This window comes from Nanorana parkeri, unplaced genomic scaffold, assembly GCF_000935625.1.
Source record: "Nanorana parkeri isolate BGI_ZX_2015 unplaced genomic scaffold, ASM93562v1 scaffold418, whole genome shotgun sequence".
In the NCBI taxonomy this organism is placed as follows: domain Eukaryota; kingdom Metazoa; phylum Chordata; class Amphibia; order Anura; family Dicroglossidae; genus Nanorana; species Nanorana parkeri.
The window spans coordinates 468,158-487,841 of record NW_017306686.1 but is presented as its reverse complement, the minus strand read 5'-3'; the positions used below and the strand labels follow the sequence as shown (position 1 = coordinate 487,841).

At 45.0% G+C, this 19,684-nt stretch overlaps 1 protein-coding gene across 1 annotated transcript in view; it reads right to left on the bottom strand.

Moving 5' to 3' along the window:
- The window catches only part of MIGA1 (mitoguardin 1), a 45,324-nt gene that overhangs the window by 9,803 nt on the left and 15,837 nt on the right, over window positions 1-19,684 (bottom strand). Inside the window, exons 8-13 of the mRNA XM_018559862.1 lie at window positions 15,409-15,509; window positions 8,273-8,391; window positions 6,210-6,282; window positions 4,727-4,813; window positions 3,467-3,565; window positions 682-816 (exon numbers count right to left, since the gene is read on the bottom strand). Of these exons, the coding sequence (XP_018415364.1) occupies window positions 682-816; window positions 3,467-3,565; window positions 4,727-4,813; window positions 6,210-6,282; window positions 8,273-8,391; window positions 15,409-15,509 (614 nt within the window). The remainder of the gene's footprint in view (window positions 1-681; window positions 817-3,466; window positions 3,566-4,726; window positions 4,814-6,209; window positions 6,283-8,272; window positions 8,392-15,408; window positions 15,510-19,684) is intronic.

Sequence of the window (19,684 nt, the reverse complement as noted above, 5' to 3'; positions counted from 1 at the left end):
ACCGTGCAGCGGAACGGGCTCTGGACTCTGCAGCGCAACGGACTCTGGACTCTGCAGCGCAACGGACTCTGCAACGGACTCTGGACTCTGCAGCGCAACGGACTCTGGCCCCTGTATCCACCTACATCACCCTCCCCCCAAAAAACCTAAACATTATTGTAAATTATGGGGCCCAGGGCAGTTGCCCCTTTTGTCCTGCGGTAAAGACGGCCCTGCACTGGAGTGAGTGTATGTAGACAGGAAATGGGTGAAAGAGGATGGAGGAGATCAAAAGCACTGAGACACTGAGGATGAAAAAGAAGGTAAAAGCTAGATTACTGTAAATGAAAAAAAAAACAACCGGCAAGCCTTTATGATATCCAAAGCTTTAGCAAACTAAACATCATCTGGTTACATTCACTTTAAGAAATGTTTAGATGGGTGCTGAGCATCTCGCATTGTCAGCTGCAAGTACCGCCTGGAGCACTCCTGAATCCCGGGCCCTAACACAGCTACAGCGGCTGAACAGCAGTCTATGTGCTGACAGCTCAGTGTTAGGTCCATGCAACCATCAGTGAAGATATGGAAGCTTCTTATCTCCCCTTATCTCCAACGTGACTGCCTTACTTGGCCAGGCAACGCTGCTATCAGTGATTATTCACAGACACCACTGACAGGCTACTAAATTCGGCAACTACTCACTGTTTCCTTGAAGGAGGAGTTTAGCCAACGGTTTTTCACAACGTTCTGTATTGATAAGGGTGGATTTTCCAGATCTTCCAAAGAATCTATCACAATAAAGTCCAGGAAAACGTCATAGAAGTTTATATTTCTCACCTGCAGGCACATTGAAGACATTAGTGGAGCTTCACGACACTTACGTTTTCACAATTTACAATGTACTAACAGGAAAAGTATGGCACAAATGTGTTTGGAAAGGATGTGTAGGCCAAAAAAATATAAATGAAAGAGAACTTGTTCAAAAACTAAAAGTGCAGTCTAAAGGCGGGAACCATGAAGTGCCTGCTATTAACTCTGTTGTCCAAAAAGTTTAACCAGGAAATATTGGTGTCACACTCTTGGAATGATGGGAAGGCCTCGTTCACACCATCCTCAGTGTGTTCTGGCCCGATTGTGGCCGGAACGCACTGGATCGCATTGCTGCCAGCTCAGTTTTTTGTGGGGCGGGAGGGGGCGTGGCGGTGCATTGAAGTGAATGGCACCGCAGCTGTGCCCTCCAGCTGCAATGCGACAGACGCAAATAGTGCTTACAGTATTTTTTCGGACCAGACCACAGACAGACAGTGATGTGCCTTGCATTCGCGTGCGGCCGATCGCATTCACGTGGCTGCGGTGCCATTCACTTCAATGCACCGCCACGCCCCACAACAAACTGAGCCAGCCACAATGCGATCCAGTGCGTTCCAGCCACAATCGGGCTAGAACGCACTGAGGCCTATAACAAAGGACATCCTACTGCATCCTCTCACTTTGCAACTTAGATTTACAGTGTTGCTGTCTGATCACTGGGGGAGAGGAGACTGAGGAAATTCTTCTTCCTGCCTGCAGCTGACTGATGACATCATCTTAGTCTAGGCAAAGTCACTGGATTGGAGCTCAAATTATGTCTTTTGTCTACTGAGGGGCACAGGAAGCCTTTAAACTTTTGGTTATAATACTGCCTACAGGAGGACTAGACAATGGCACGCCCAGCATGCGTTACGTTTTTGCTAGTGTGGCAGGAGGATGGACATCTTTTCTGCAGCTCTGCTGTGTAAAACACTAAATTATTTTTTGCTAGCACCTTTTTTTTAAATTTGTTTCTTCAATCAAGACTCGTTTCTACATCACTGCTGGAGCTTTGTCTCTTCAATTGCAGCTCTCTCACGCAGTCGTCCTCAACCTGCCTTTTGGAGTACCACACCGAAACACCATTGGATTGGATGTTACGTGGATAGCATGGAAATGACCGTTGGACACTGGGTTCTACATAGGGGACTTCTGGACTCTGTTTTGGTAAAATTAAGCTGCAGAGTGCTTTCCCGGTTAGGAGTCACTGGCATTGCCCCAGCACTTTCCCTGTTTCTAAAGACTCACTCCATTGAACAGGCAGGTCAAGCTAAGTACCAAGAGGTACCTTAGTTGCTTTGGTTGCATTTATTTCCTGTTTCCCACCAGTTTTGCATTAGAAGGTGTTAACACTGTGAGACTAAGCACTAACCTCATACTCTGGGCAAAGTGCCATGCACACACTCCACACCCTCTTTCCTGCCATTATGTATTAAGGAAGCATCTCCCCACTGCTGCTCCTGCTTGCAGAGAGCCACATGGAACTCATACCAACCTGGTAAGACCCGGTAGACCCTCTGTGGGCTCTGCTGGATCATCAGCAGCTTGTGTCCCAAGGTTTAATTTGCCTTGCTGCTACATGGTCACTGGCTTTAACAGCATGACTGTTCAGGTTCTCAGGGACAGAGGCATCTCTGAGAATGTGAATCCTACAATGCTAAAAGCTAGGAAGTCCACTTCTCATAAGCTCTATCATTGAACATGGAAGGTATACAGTACTTCACTTGGTGTAAGTCTCAGGGCCTCCGCTCTAACAGTTACTTTGTTGGAGAATTCTCTGCTTCTTGCATCTGGGTCTGGGCCAGCATTTGGTTCAGACCCAGACCACAGGTTTCTGCTCTCTCTATTATGTTGGAAAGGCTGTTTGATTAAGACCTTTTCACAGGGGGGTCTCTCGTGTAGTTTCCCCCGTTCACTTGCTTGTGACTCCCTGGGATCTAAATCTGGTTCTCTAGAGTTTGAACCCAATAGAGGTATTCCTCTCTCTCTCTACCCTCACCCACAAGGTAGTATTCCTTATAGGCATCAGATTTGGGAGCACAGTGTCTGTACTGGCAGCCTTATCTTTGACGAACCCTTTCTGGTTTTGCATTGAGACAAGGTAGTGTTGAGGCCCAGGACATTCTTCTTTCCCAAGACAGTTTGAGTTTGGCTCCAACCATGACATAGTTTTTTCCATTGCTCTGTGTGGCCCTAGTTCACCAAAAGGAAATTTCCATCCATTGTCTGGATGTGCTTTGATCTGTAAGAGTCTATCTCTCAGCTACTTCTTCTTTCAGGATGACTGGTTCCCTGCTGTGGTGTTCACTCCTCACCAGGACTACTTTTGCATGTCCCAAAGATTAAAGGCTTCCTTTGTCCTTCAATGGACGAGAAAGAAAATAGGATTTTTGTACTTACCGCAAAATCCTTTTCTTAAAGTCCATGGAGCTAATACAACAATCCTATTTTATGATAAAAGATGAGCTTTTCTGAAAGCCTTATACTGTTGCTTTGCTATTATGACATGTCAGCAATTTGTTGAGACTTGTTACAGAGTTGACTTGAGGGGGGCCTCAAGTCAAGTCATTTGTTGAGACTTGTTACAGAGTTGACTTGAATTAGTTATAGATAACAGAGAATAGAATGTAGTACTTACTCCCCGAGAGAACAGCTCCATCTCAGTATGTACCCATGTCTCTGGCTGCTCCAAGAAATGCATCATCTCATCATATGCATCTTCAAACTTCTTAGGATTCTAAGTATAAAATTGCAATCTGATTGGTTCCTGTAGAAAATACCAGTAGTTTCCTTTTTTTCTGTTTTTAGGGGTTTTAGTGAAAGTAACACACACTTTCCGTGTCAGTTTTCTTTGACCCCCACGGGTACCCCTCCCATCAATTGACAATCAGTCACAGGAGATACAGAAGCAAGAAAATGGAATTCATCCTAATCAACAGCCATAAAATGGGTTATGGAATCTCTTTTCAGCTGATACTTTTTAAGTAGAACCCGAGCCTAATTTTCTTTTTGGGACAGGCAACGCAAATAGTGAAAGTTCTGAGGGATAAAACACATTAGAAGAGACTGCAGGAACTTAATATGTGCAGTCTTGAGTAAAGAAGGGAAAGGGGAGCATGATGGAAATCTTTAAATACAGTAAAGTTCAGGATGGCAGTATTTTTAGTATGAAGCTGAGATCAAGAACATGGGGAAAGGACTTTAAACTGACAACACAACTATCCATCCCTCCCCTCATGCGGTGGTGCTAGGTGTCATCCTTGACTCGGACCTCGCCTTTCTTCCCCACATCCAATCACTATACAAATCCTGTCGCCTTCACCTTCGTAACATCTCCAAAATACGCCCCTTACTCACCAATGAAACCAAAAAAATTACTCATCCACTCACTTGTTATCTCTCGTCTTGACTATTGCAACTCCCTCCTCATTGGCCGACCTCTACACAGGCTCCTCCCCTTCAGTCTATCATGAATGCTGCTGCTAGACTTATCCACCTAACCAACCGCTCAATGTCTGCAACCCCCCTCTGCCAATCCCTCCACTGGCTTCCATCCTCCACCCCCCTCTGCCAATCCCTCCACTGGCTTCCATCCTCTGCCAATCCCTGCATTGGCTTCCAATCACACAAAGGATAAAATTCAAAATATTAACAACCACTTACAAAGCCATTCACAGCTCTGCCCCAGCTATATCTCAAACCAGGTCTCAAAGTATCACCCTAACCGTCCCCTCCGCTCTTCCAAAGACCTCCTGCTTTCCATCTCCCTCATCAACTCCTCCCATGCTCGCCTCCAGGACTTCTCTAGACTGTCTCCGATCTTCCAGAACTCTTTACCCCAACCTGTCCGTCTATCTCCTACTCTGACTGCCAACAAGTGAGGGACAGAAGGACTTACCTTTTTTGCTCGCACAATAAGTGTAGACAGAATTTTTCTACCAGAATCAACCAAAAACATCCTGTTGTGGGTTTTTGAAAGGATCATCTGAAAATGAAAAGATAAGAGGGAGGTGAGGATGCAGCTGTCACTGTTCTGCTACATCAAGTGGACCAGAGATAAATAGAAGTGGAATGTCATCCTTATGTGCCATAATGTAACTTCCTTTGGTAATCAAATTACCACCCGATTGGTCTAGCAGGACCAATAATCACAGTGGATAGTTTTCCCAATCACCTTGACTTTGACCGCCTGAAAAGCTGAGGCCAAGTAGGTATGTGCCTATAGAGGGCAAAGGAAGACAGACAGTTTTTGCCTTTATAATTTTTGTTCTGAAATGTGTTTTATACGAGCAGTAGGAATAGTTACTTTATACAAGTTTATTTACATGCTATCACAATATTATAAGCCAGGTTAGAGCCAGGAAAACAAGAACATTTTCTGTATATAAGAAGTCCTAGAAGAGGGGTGTTATTTAGGGTGCCAAAAGCTCCGGCCCTGAACAAAGCTGAACTCCAGCCTTTGATTTTCAAAAATGAATCTTCCCGAAATGTCCTATAAATGCATTTTCAGCAAGTGATACATTTGTTGCTGAGCTGCTCATAATCTGCAGTTTTGCTCCAGCCTGCCTGTATTACTTCCAGTGCCATCAATCCTTTTCTCAGCAGTTTGGCTGTCAGGGACACCTACACCATTGTTCTTTGTACTCCAGGACGGATCATCAGCAAGCATGGACATGGCATGTGGGCACTACATGTACCAGTGATAAGTGAGTTCCCTGCTCCACTCTCACCACTAATGCGGCTGGCCACAATCCCTCCCTGGCACTCTCCAGGCATGCCTAAAAGTTGGTCCACTGAAAGAGAGAAGACTCATGGCAATCATAATGTACAGGGACTTTTAGCAGCAGGCCACAATTACTAATTCCACCGGTGCCCAAATAATGGACTTCATTGAGGGCCATCTAATCATATCACAGGCTGCAAATTTGTGGTTTTCTTGCAAAAGGAGAGAGGTATTCCAACAATTCCATCTTTGGGGTTCACAGGAGACACAGGAGAGCTCATGTTTACATGGTTGATAATGTGTGCCTATACTTGAGCTTAAAATATATTTTATATTAACATTCAGCTGACAAGACACTGCTCCATTAATATTGTTCTATTACATATAGGGCTGCCGTTATTAAAGGGGAACATAGAGGCTCCACAGAAATCTCCATGGAAATTTCCACTACTTCCTGTCCTGGTGGCACCCTGTGGTCAGGTTGTGACATTGTTAAAGAAACAGAAAAGCGAGTGCAAATCTCCTGTACAAAGACACAGACGGCATTCGAACCCTTCCTCATTCTATCCAAATCTTCAGTACAGTTGATGTCGGATTTAAAAAAGCTTCTCAATTTCACAAACATATCAGCTGCAAATCTGGTATAAATGCCATTTACCTGGAAGGCCTGACGGATGCAGTGGAGCTTAGCAAGAAAGTCGCTGTCCCCTCCACATTCCAGCAGTTCTGTCCTGCAAGATTCATATTCATGAAATATAAAAACCGATCATGTTAAATATTTCTTCTTGCCCTCCCTACATTCACAACATAGCTGACACAATGCAGTTTACTACAACCAGTAGTTCCTAAAGCAAGAAGAGGATGGAGATGCAGTGGGAAGGGAACATGAGATAAGCTGTACTACGTCAAAAAACCATGATAGACAATGCAAAGTCTTCTAGGCACTAACTGTATGTAAAAGCCACACAGGATAACGGCACTGAGCCTTTAGAACCATCACAGGCTTCATTCCTCTGTAAGGTAACAGATGATTTATCTAAAGAATGGGATAAAGTAAGGGAGGGTAAAAGCCCCCCTCAAAGTTTTTTTTGTTGGGGAGATTTCTATTGACTTTCTGTCCTGGAGACACAAAGGGAAGTGAAAGGAAAATATCTCCAACATAAAAGGGAAATACTCTCTTGGTTGTCACCAGAACAAGTGTCCCCAGTGCAAGATTTCCCTATATCCCAATATTTTTGTTCTGGTGATACCTGTAAAATTGTGGATGTTCCACCACTTTACTGTTACTGTGATAATGGTCACCAGGACAAAAAGTCCCCAGTAATGACATACACAGCAATAAAAACCTGATAGGGATTGTAACCATTCCAGACCCCAGACTGAACAGAAGGATAGTAGACAATGATCAAGAAAAACTTCCAAAGAGAAGCTGAACTCCAAGGTCAAAGTACATCAGTACAATCCATTCGCTTTTTGAGCGATAGCAGGCTTAAAAGAAGAGGACCTGGGAGGACTCCACTGTTGAAAGAAAGTTTCTGGGCTATAGAAGTGCTCACTGCCTTAATATCACTTGTACATGAAAGCCCAAAAGCAGCTTTGTTAAAAGTAAATGACCACGCAGATGCTGCTGCATGCACAAGTTTGTTTACACCTCAATATTGCCGCTACATTATACTTACGGCGGCGGCAGTAAAAGGCCCTGTCAATTTTATTTTTGTGTGTCCCTTTGAGAAGATATCCTTTTAGTTCCCAGGGACAGTTATCACCCAAACAGGAAGTGAGGGGAAAATTTCCAATGGGGACATCTATTCTACTGACAACTAATGATGAGCCTGGGCTTTGTGTGAACCCAGTCCACCTGAGTTCGCCCAAGCCCAAACAAAACTGTGACTGCCACCTCCCCTCCCAGTCCAATCAGTTGCAGAGAGGAACATTCCCCACCCCACAGCTATATGTCACAAAGGGGCAGTGAATGACACTGCCAACATAGATCGGCCCTAGAAGGGGGAGTGGTGGTCACAATTTTGAGCAGGCTTAGGTGAACTGGGTTCACACCATGTCCAGCCTCATCTCTAGTGATGACTGTCCAAGAGAAGATCTGTCTTTGGAAAGAGTTCATCTCACTTCCTGCTTTGTCTTGAGACGAGAAACTAAAGGAAAATCTCTAACAAAGAGATGAATATTAAAAACCCAAGCAAGCCTCTAACACTTCCGCACATATCCCAAAAAGGGTTGGTTATACATAAACTTTACTTGAGCCCAGCGGTGATTTTCAGTCGATCAGCTCATACAGATAATCAGCCCTGTAGTGTGGTTCTAAAGCCGGCTATACACCAGCAGAATTTCATTTGAAAAGAACATGGAAGCCTTCGTTTGATTTTCTAATCGTTAATGGGGCCACATTGACAATCATTTTCAATCTAACATTTTTCTACAACGAACAATATTCTAACCATGAATGTGGATTTTGTTCCAAAAACGATTAATTTTCAAAATCAAATGGAAAATCCAAAAGAAATTTTGAACAACATTTGTCAAGTCTCTGATGTTATCAAATGTTCCGATGAGATTGTTAGTATGCACGTTCCTACATAAATCTAGCAGTGCATGGCCCGCTTTACAGTCCTGACTCTTTTGCAGTTCTGAATGGATTAAAAACAGCAAATGAAGAATTACACAGGAAGGTAAACCTGTAAACACAGCTGATCACGTCACCCTCACCTGAGTGCCCTGCATGGAATCCCACCTTCCTCAGACAGGCACATTGCTTCTTCATACAGAGGGCAGTGGTAGAGTGACTGCATGCTATTCCCCCTGCACAGCTCTCTTTGGTCTGCCAGCTACAAAACACAGAATAGACAGCGTTAGACAACCCATGACCCCAGTGGTAGTGTGGTGGTCTCTGGCTGCAAGCAGTTCTAAAACCCATGACCGCAGTGGTAGTGCGGTGGTCTCTTTCTGCAAGCAGTTCTATAACCCATGACTGCGGTGGTAGTGTGGTGGTCTCTGGCTGCAAGCAGTTCTACAACCTATGACCCCAGTGGTAGTGTGGTGGTCTCTAGCTGCAAGCAGTTCTACAACCCATGACTGCAGTGGTAGTGTGGTGGTCTCTGGTTGCAAGAAGTTCTACAACCTATAACCATGGTGGTAGCATGGTGGTCACTGGCTGAAAGCAGTTCTACAACCCATGACTGCAGTGGTAGTGTGGTGGTCTCTGGCTGCAAGCAGTTCTACAACCCATGACGGTGGTGGTAGTGTGGTGGTCACTGGCTGAAAGCAGTTCTACAACCTATAGAGAGCTCTTTCCCCGCATCACACCGTATATCACATCTTAACAAGGAGAGAATAAACGTTTCATAAATAATACTGCACGGTTTATAAATCTCTTTTGTATCTGTGTAACCATTTGCTAAATCTCTCTCCTGATATGATGAATGCATTTCACCACGTAGAAGTACCCCTGGAGGTACATGTACCATCAGCTCCCGATCTGTGATGTACAGCCTTGTGGTCAGCCTAATTCCGGATATCAGACAGGAAATGTAACAGGAAATGTCCCAGCGAAGGACACAAAGACTGGATGTAATGGGACCTTTACTCCGTGTACTTCTGCATATCCGGGCCCTCATCGGTGATTTATGTCATTTCATAAGCCAGCAACACAGACTTGTGGAGTATTTATGTCTGATCTCGAATCTGCTCCCCGCTACAAATTCTTGGCGGCTGTTTCAGAAACTAGCAACATATAAGCATCTGATGTTTACATTAGTGACTATACACTAATTTGTCAGAATGAGGCACGCATATTTTCCCTGTATATACAATGACCATACTTGAGATTAAACCACATGGAAAATAACTTTGCTCAAAAAGAAGCAGATTTAAAGAGGACCTGTCAGCTGTTATGAAAGTTAACAAGTAACGGTCCTACCTGAAAGCAGGTCCCACATGGTGCCTGTTCTAGATAACATAGTGAAACTAGTTTTGGAGAGGCATACACAATTTACAGGCTAAGGCTGGGCACACACCTTACAACCATCGCAAGACTTTTGTCTTGCGATGGTTGTATTGTACTTAAAAAAATGTACGATCTGCCTATCTTGCATAGGCAGATCGTACTTGCGATGATCGCAAGCCACGCCCCCTGAGGGGCGGGCTTCTGATTACTGCTTGCGCACACCGGCCCGTCCGGCATTTATCTTACGAACATGCTACACACCCGCCGAACATCGTGCAATGCTCGGCGGGTTTGCAAACATGTTCGTAAGTTTAAAGTCGTGCGACCTTACAGTAGTAGAGGTCGCACGGCTTCCACACACCTTACGATAATCGTATGATCGCGGGATTTCCCGCGATTATCGTACGATTATTGGAAGGTGTGTGGGGACCTTCACAAAGGTAACAGGGAAGAGAGATGTGTGCTCTTAGGCAAGGGTTTTACTTTTAAATGGTTGACAGGTTCAATTTAAAGAAGAACTCCATTAAATAGATACTGTCTCCTGCCTATTCTGGCAAAGTGGCAGTGCCTCCTGGTAGTCAACAAATACTCACAGATCTGCATTCCCTTGCCACCTCCCCAACATAGGTGTCCACATGGGCCCTTCAAGCCCAAGGACAATCACACAGGGACAGTTACAAGCTTCCCCTTGCTCAGCAGTCCTTCTGTTAGAGCAATGAACACAGGCTTTGATGGAACAGGAAGTTGGGCAAGGAAGCACAGAACAATGGGTATTGGGGGCTAGTAGAAGACATTGTCACTTTGCACTGAACAGCCCAAGGCTGCCCATTCACTGCTTACATTTTGTCCGTTTCCTGCTGAATGAGCCAGAATTTGAGTGGGTGACCCAGATGGCACCACCTGGCTCAATCAACTTTAGTCAAAAGAATTTGGCTAAACAGTGACTGTTTTTAGGCGTTCAGCAGCCGTGGGTGCCGCCGGTTGCTAAATACAATCGCCAACAGCAGAGATTCCTTCATCCATGCTGTTTAGCACGGATGGGGGAATCAACCGATTTCTCTCGTTCACCCCGGGGGGCTAAACAAAAGAAATCTAAAAGGTGTATGGCCAGCTTAGTTTTTGATTATAGATACCCTTTAAGAGTCTCTCTTTTAGTACATGTTTGCAGCTCCACGTGCTGAGCCTGCCAGGAAGCTGACAGCGCACAGGCACTGAGACATATCCCGATCTCTGCAGCTGCGGACCGGGATAATGTCTCAGTACCTGTGATTGGCGCTGCGGCACTGTCAGCTTCCTGGTGGGCTCTGCACGTGGAGCTGCAAACACGCCCGAGCCCATCACTAGTAGAGAAGCATTGCTGATGTAAACAAAAGCCCGTCAGCACAGGCCCTTAAAAGTCCAGCCACAACTACTTCATAATGGCACTACAGCAACGCACATTGAATGCATTGGTGTGATACAGCGCCATTCACTCTAAATGGCATCACCATGTACCCTCCAATGGACGTGCATTGTGGCATGCTGCAAAATAAAATGGTGCATGTGCTGTTTTTTTGCCAGCACACTGTAACACATATTGTAGCATGTATTATATTGTTTTACATGCTGGTTTGGGAGTGTGCCATGATACCTTTCTACTGTTTCGCATATTGTAGCATGCCGCAACACAGAAAGTACATTGGGGTGCCATGTAAAATGAATGGCACCGCATCACACATACATATTGAATGTGTATTACTGCAACGCTATAGTGTGAAGGGGCCCAAAGGGTTAGATTCTTTGTTAGGTTCTTATTACTGTCTATGTCCCGAATGGGTAGGTTTACCCGCTGTTTGTCCGGATAACCACCGATACCAGACAAAAGGTGATGAGACTTACCTTCCATCGGTCACTAGAATAGGAGTAGAGGGGAAATGTTCTAGTGATTCTGCTGACAGCTGTCAAAAGGTGGGGTTCCTTGATCGGACGTGAAGAGAAATCACCCCAAAGGGGAACACAGTCAGTGGCAAAAAAAAGAGATTTTAAATCTATGCCAACCTATCTGAAACCGAACATTTTGACTGAAGTTCCACATTAAAAGGAGAACTATGAGGTGAGTGCTTTTCACTCTCCTCATAGTTCTAGCCGACCTGTGACAATGAGACTGTCACAGGTCGGCTCAGTAGATCGGGAGGTGAGCGAACACATACCGGGTTCGCTCACCTCTCGATCCTGTCATGGCTCTCTGCCGTGACAGGGGAGGGGCTGGATTCCCCCCTCCGATCCTCCAGCCCTGATTGGCGGAACGGACGGGGGAGGGTACAGCTGGCTCTGCCTATCTAGAGGCAGAGCCAGCTGTCACTCACGCAGCTGGGCTGGTCTCGACATCGATGTCGGGATCCGCTCTGGCTGCGGCGTCTCAGTATACCGCGAGCTGTAGCTCGCGGGATACTGAGGTTAGGGGGACGGGAGGACGCTAGTTTGTTGCCTCCCGTTACCCTACGGAGAACTATGGGGAAAAGCCCTGACTCCATAGTTCTCCTTTAATAACAAGTATGTGATACAATCCCCATTGCATGTACTGTATATGGAGACTGAACAGCCAACCTATCACTCTACAGTCCGGCTACAATTTCCACAGCACATGCCCCTTATAAATACGAAATCTTTAAAATTTAATTTTTTTCATATGGACAATATATAACGAAGGTTAAAATGAAATATTGATAGTGCTGCTTTAAGACAGCGCAGTTTTCACTCTAGAAGATGTATAGAGGTATTTGGAGAGTTTCAACCACCCAGCGACAGCTGAATTGTTCAGCAAATGCTTTCGCTAAAGATTCCTAGAAATCCTGAGAGTGGAAGGAAGGGAGAGGATGTAAAGGGTCACATTTCACGCTAATTCTATATACATTTTATAGCATTGTTAGTCTAGCAGAATGGACTATTATTATTATGGAGCATGCATTGCAAAGATGCCAATATAAGGCTGGGTCAGGAGACTATAGCTCAGACACAAGGAAGAACTGAAGATCAGGCAATGGAAGGGTAAGAAGGAACTGCAACTTCCTTAGGGCTATAAGATTCTGAATCAAAACTTGATATACATTATACTCTACTGCACATCTCTAAGTGACATTAATAACTCATTCTCCTGTGAATGCATTTATTTCATTTATTACAGGTACTTATATAGCGCCAACAATTTACACAGCACTTTACATAGTTGCACATTCACATCAGTCCTTGCCCCGAAGGAGCTTACAATCTAAGGTCTCTATGTCACATACATACAGGGCCAATTTAGACCGGAGCCAATTAACCTTCCAGCATGTGTTTGAAGTGTGAGTGGAAACTGAAGTACCTGGAGGAAACCCACGCAAGCACAGGGAGAATATAAAAAACTCCTTGCAGATAGTGTCCTGACCGGGATTTGAACCAGGGACCCCCCAGAAGTGCGCCAGAACCATTAAGCCTCTGTTCTTCCCATCATCGAGACATACTAAATTCATGCTCATCCTTAAAGTAAAATCTGTGGTCTGGCTATGGACATTACATAGTCCGTAAGTATTTACATATTCTTAGCAAGCATTAAAAAATCTTGAGCAAGAAGCCCTCACCTACCAGTGTAGCTGCAGGTACTGTTGAGCAATTCATCCTCAAATTAAACAGAAGTGTTGAGATTTTTCAAGTCAGTCGTCTTCACAGCTAATCTCTCCCGCTCTCCCAAAGCCGGAGCTCCTACTATGTGTTTACATAAGGTCTCGTTCACACCTAGGCGTATTGCATATGCGCGTCTGTCGGCGTTTTTTTACCGCGATCTGCGGTCAAAAAGTTGCGCAACCGTCGCGCGTTTCCGAAGCCTACTTGGCTATATCCCAATGGAAACGCGCAACAAAACGGCCCAAAGTAGTACATGTACCTTTTCAGGCGTGGGCCGTTTTGTAGCGCGTTAGGGACGGGCGGAAATACGCCAAGGTGGGAACGAGACCATTGAATACAATGGGATTTATATTTTTGAGCGTTTTGTAGGGCGTTCGTCGAGCGTAGAACGCGCTACAAAACGTTCAGGTGTGAACGAGGGCTAAGAGATTTAAAGGCTGGAAGGCTGCTGCGAAGGGAAGCTGAGCTGCTGATTCACTTTTGGGTGGGGGAAACAGGGAATGAAGGCCGTGACACACTGCACGCGAAGCAGCGCGGAGCGGTGGCGCGCTGCCTTTGCGAGCAGTGTGTCATGTCACTTTCTTCTCGGCACCTCAGCTTGCGAGAGCTCGCAGAGCTGAGCGTGCCGAGATGAACAATTTCAACTTCAGCCAATTGGCTCGCGCATATAAACTGGCGCGACGGGATGCAACGTCTGGCCGGTTGTTACAGACGAGCCGATTGGCTGAAGGCGCAGTCAATCATCTGACTGCACTCAGCTCACACACTGCACGCGAAGCTCCGTGCCGGAGAGCTTTGCTTCGCTCTGCACTGCTTCGTGTGCAGTGTGTCACGGCCTTAAGACTAAGAGGTCAGTCAGTGCTTGTTTTAAAACTCATTTACTGTATGTTTAGAATATATAATCTGCTTATATTTTGCCTTCCCTGGTTCCTCCCTCCTCCTCTTCAACACGCTAATGATTTTTTAAAATAAAACCTTTCCCCTTTTTTTGCATACCTTATTTTTGACTCAGTGATATCATCACGGGATCTCTATGCTTCTCAATGCAATGCAGGAAGATCATGGCTGGCTAGTAGGGTGCTGTACATGCCCACTGTTGGTGCATAGCCAGCCTGCTATTGGCTATGGCACCTGCCCACTGCCTGCTGAAATGTAAATGACGGGGATCCTGGTTGAAATCATTACCTCCTGCCTGCTTAAATGTAAACAAGAGGGATCCTGGTTGAAATCATGACCCAAATATGGCCCTATATGAGTAAAGAAGTCAGCCAGCATCCCCGGCCCCTTTGATTACATTCAGCTGCCCGCTGGGGAATCTCCGGCTGGTAGCTGAATAGGGCTGGGGAAGCATAATTGGTTGTTAGGACTCTGGCAACCCGGTATCCTAGCAACCATTGAACGTCAAGCTGTCATGGCAGCTTCCAGCACATACATGCCCCTCTCTGAGCACTAGTGTCTCTATGTACACCGGATCAGAGTCAGTCTTAATTACCGCCAGTTTTCCAATCTGTAAACTGTTGGTAATTCTTTTTTAATCTGTCGCAGCCATAGCGACACATTCTTAAGGTGGCGGTAATAAGAACTACTTGAATCTGTCTGAAGTGTCGGTAAAGCGACCAAAACTGGCGACGGCATTTCTGAATTTGGTGCAGGACCTTTTAAAAAGGTCCATACTGCCAGAAAAGTGTTGTTAAGGCTTTAATAAATTCCCCCACTGTGCACAGCGAGTGCCTCTCCTCACTTTCATATATGAAACTGCCCACAAAATGGCTGCCACCCTCAGCTTATATAGGCTCAATTTGCTGAATGTCCACTTCCCACATCCAGTATATTTCACCCAAGTAAAGGGAAGTGAATAATTGAAACAGATTAACAAGCAAGTCCAGCTCCAGTTTAGCGTTAAGTACTTGAATGTCCATAGCCCGGCCACATATTCCCTCAGTGGTCCATTTCTGTGGTTTATGGGTTACTGGCAGGCTGTTCTCTCTCTTGCCCTGCAAACACCGGGTCAAAAAAGCGTGTACTCAGCCCATTGGTTTACCAAGCACTTTGTGGCTGGGGGGGGAGAGCACTTTGCTAGGCAAAATGCTAAACCATGGGTGTTAAAAGCTACCCAAGATAAAGTCCCTCCTGTGTCCCCCCCTGTACCTGTATGCATGTGCACTGTGTTTTTATTCAATTACATATATTATAAAAGATAATACAAACAACAATAATACAATTACAAGAGTATTGTATAAAAGGGGATCTTGTTTACCTCCATAGCTGAGGAGAAAGAGTCTGGTGAAGCAATGCTCAGAGTGTCTCTCGTGCCAAAATCACCTTCGTTGTCCATGAATATGATATCTGTATCGTCATCTACAAGGAAGAGAAATCACAGGTAACCCAGGAGCAAATCTAACGTCTGCAAGGCCTGGTGGTCTCTACTGTATCTCTAACTGTATCAGATGCTCTCTACTGTATCTCCAACTGGATCCCCAACTGCCCAACAGCTTTACAAAGGCCTAGTTGACATTACACGCGCTGCATTGTTATGCATATTTTACCATTGAACTCAAGGTATCAGTTATCATCAGACTTTAATATAACAGGCCTAAAACATTCACCAGGTCTCTATACAAGTGTCTGGATACAGGTTTGTTAAAAACTAAACTGAGTTGACGTAAAATGGGCTATACGCGTGTATTTGACTTCTGGCCAAGTGAAAATGCCAGTGTGGCAATCCAGCATTCTCCCCCAGGTGCTGCACAGGCGTGCTTCTTAAAAACGTCCGTGCTGGTTTGCCGTCAGTCTGCACATTTGCTTTGCAGCCCTATTTACTCCTGTGGGGAGAGCCTACTGGACAGTTGGAAGTCACCATGTGTATGGTTCCCGATAAGAATAAATGGGAGACAGGCTGAAAAGGCTCCGGCATGGACGTTTCCATAAGCAAAGCTGTACAGGGCCTGGCAGGCCTGCACAGTAAAGAATGCTGGATCCACTTGCTTCCAGGAAAAGACCTACATTTTACAGGAATTGGGGCCACCACACTAGAAGCATGGTTGTGGATTCTTGCTTCTGCTTATCCAAACAACGTATCTATCTTGTGCTACTTAAACAGAGCTGACCGGGCCCTACTGACATCTCCTAGAAAACCAGGCTATATAGTAAAAGCACTTGTGTCACTGATCTTATATGCTGTAACTTCTCTGCAGACTCGGACTGTAGAAGAATGCTTCAAAAAACACAGATAGTTGCAGGCATCCTCAGTATTGTTGTTACCTTGAAAATATTTTAGGTCAGGTCAGTTGTACTTTAAAGGAAAAATGCACATGAAAACAAAGTGCACTGATCTTTTGCCCCCCACTTCCGACCTAAACAATCCCACTCTCCCAATTTGTAGATCAGTACTTACCAAGATCCAAAAGGCACGGTTCTGCTATTGTTTACATTCAGCACCACAATGCTCCCTCTGCAGGCCACACCTGCACATTACAACCCCATAGACTTCTATGGAGCCGCTTCCCAGCTGGGAGAGGGATGCGGGCAGGAGATGGAGACTTGCAGCGCTGGATGTCAACAAACAGTGAAGCACTGGCTCTCGATATGTAGAGATCTATGAAGGTTAGGGTTGGATTTTGTAGATCAGGGGATGGGGCAAAATGAATAAGTGCACGTCATCTAAAAATGAACTTATTCTTTAAAGGGTTGAAATCAGCCTTCAGCCCTGAGCAGGGAGAAGTGACTCATGGAATAGCTCACGATGAGACATCACCAGGTAATGTAGTCCAAAGGGCAGCCACAGTCACTGCACAGACACAGGCCTATATAGCACTGCATGGCCAAAGGGCTCACCATTGTTTATGTATTACTTCTGGAAAGTTAAGATTTTCCTCTCTATGTGCCTGAACTATGCAGCTAGTTGTTTGGCTGGAGATGCCACTAACCCTAGCCAAAGCTGCCTAACATAGTCCATTTGCAAAACTGACTTACGACTTCCAGCATAAAGTTCCTCCAGCAATTCTCTCAAGACTAGACTTTTGCCCATTCATCTCACGCAAATAATCTTAGTTTTTAATTTGAGGAATATTTGTAGAATTATTAAACCAGTATAAATCAGCCCATTTCCTTCGCACACAGTAAACGTTTATTCCTGGGTTTTCATGGACTTGTATGGTGAACTCGTTGAACGATTCTGACCTGTTGGATCACTTCCACTATCTGGAGTCCTGAGACCAGCTCCGGAGGAACAGTGTTATATATCAACATGTCTAAACTTCAGACATTACAAAAGCAAAGTCTGTGCTACCTCTGCCAGCCATAGAAACCAGAGCTCCCCCGAAATGACAGGTTACTAAGGACAGGCGGAGGAGAACGGCCACAGAACGAGTCCACAATTGTATCCATCATAATTCATGTAACGGTTCGTACATTTGCGGTGTTCAAACCTTGATACGGCATCTACTTTCTTATAACAAGGGTTCAGACCTTCACTTCTCATCTGTTAAGTATATTACATGGAACTTAAAACTTTCTGTTGGATATATATATATGTGAATGTGAGTACTATCAACATATGTTTCAGAGGAACTTCAGCTATTTTTTTAATCTGCTAGGGGCTAGTCACAGCGTCACTGGTTCCCTAATACATACTTAAAGAATCCATTCAGCTTTCATAAAAATAATACCTGATGATCCTGCCTTAAAGATCCTTGTTCAAGTACTTCCTGTTATAGGGCGACAATGCTCTATCCCCGTCTCGAAACTGTACTCCTGTGTTGTCACCCTGCCACAGAGGTTTCAGAGGGAGACTACAAGAAGCCACTTCTACACATTATGCAGACATCATCCACAGTTGTCACCATCAGGAAACCCACCACCAGAAATGCCATGCAGCCATCACTGAAGCGCGTGTAGACAGAAAGTACCAGCAAGGAGGTTGCAGTAGATCAGAAATACATTGAGGGTACAAAGTAGGGTTGCACAGATACCAAGTACAGTACTCGGTACAAGTACGAGTACATGTACCGATACTTTTGAGCTCCAAGACTACACTAGAGAAAAATTAAAAAATTAGGAGGCAGCTTTCACTTGTAAGGAGCACACGCAGCTCCCGCGATTTGTACATCTCTGTTTTAATGTACGATTTTGTTTTTATAAATATAAATAAAGGGATGCACCGATACCATTTTTGCGAGTACTGGTACTTGCCAAGTACTTACAAGTACAAGTACTGATACATTTTTGTTTATTGTCATGTGACAGTTTTTCTAAAATACAGACTAATGATTTCAGGACAGTGGTGGGGCGCCAGAGCCAGGTCCCAGCTGCAACCACTACAACCCTGGTAGTTCTCCTGAAAATGCCAAGTATCTGCACTGGTACTCGAATAGTATCTGTGCATCCCTAGTACAAAGGATGAACAAAGTGAAATCTATTAGTTGCTGCTTCTGTCCCAGAGCTCTCACATCACTTCCTGTCTCTCTGACCCCAGGAATTGAGGCATAATCTTCTTAACAGATGACAGGGATCAAACCTCACACTATGAATAAAAAAAACCCTCAAAACGTTCAGCCAGAGTTAAACTTTAAATCAACGGAAAATTAAACAGACTCTTTGCAAGAGTTCACTACGAGACGTTCAGGTGTGGAGTATTCTTTACACTACGTTGCAGGTCATCTTGGAAGGTTTGCTATCTACCCGCTAGAAAAACCTGATCATTGCCCTTCAGAATTCCTGCTGTCTACCTCATTAGCTGTCATGTGATTGTTCTTCTGTAAAGCCATTGCTCCCTTGTAATAAGCCAGATGGAAGCATAAACCTATTTTTTCCAACCATGCTGGAAGAGCTCCGGGGAGTCTTGATGTAAGGGTGACATGATCATTATGGCTTGTTGGGTGGGAGTAGAGACACAAGCTCTTGATAGGAGAACTTATCAGTTGAGTCTGAAACAAATTTAAGTACCCAACAGGTATTCTACCACTTTTTACCCCAAACCCTTCGGCTGGAGTTGGGCTTTAAAAGACCATTTAGGGACCATTCACACCATGTCCAGATCATCTCGAGACCAGACCAGATTGTTTCCGGACCCAAAATGCATCCTAATGTATCCCTATGCTATTTCTGGCCTCTATTCACACCAGCGCAGTCCATTCCAGAAAAATACTGCATGTCTCATTTTGCCTGGTCTGGAATGCACTGGAACGCATCAAAAATGCATACAAACGGACTGGAATGCACCTGTAAGCCCATTTTAGGCACAACTAAAAAAAATTCAAACGCAGCAAAATCACCGTAAAAACATGGCAAAAACGCAATGCCACTGCGTTCCAGATCTGGTCCAGAAAGGAGAGAGAGGGAAGAAGAGAGAGAGAGGCAGGGGAGTAGAGAGAGAGGCAGGGGAGTAGAGAGAGAGGCAGGGGAGAAGAGAGAGAGAGAGACAGGGGAGGAGAGAGGCAGGGGAGAAGAGAGAGAGAGAGAGACAGGGGAGAAGAGAGAGAGAGAGACAGGGGAGAAGAGAGAGAGAGAGACAGGGGAGAAGAGAGAGAGAGAGA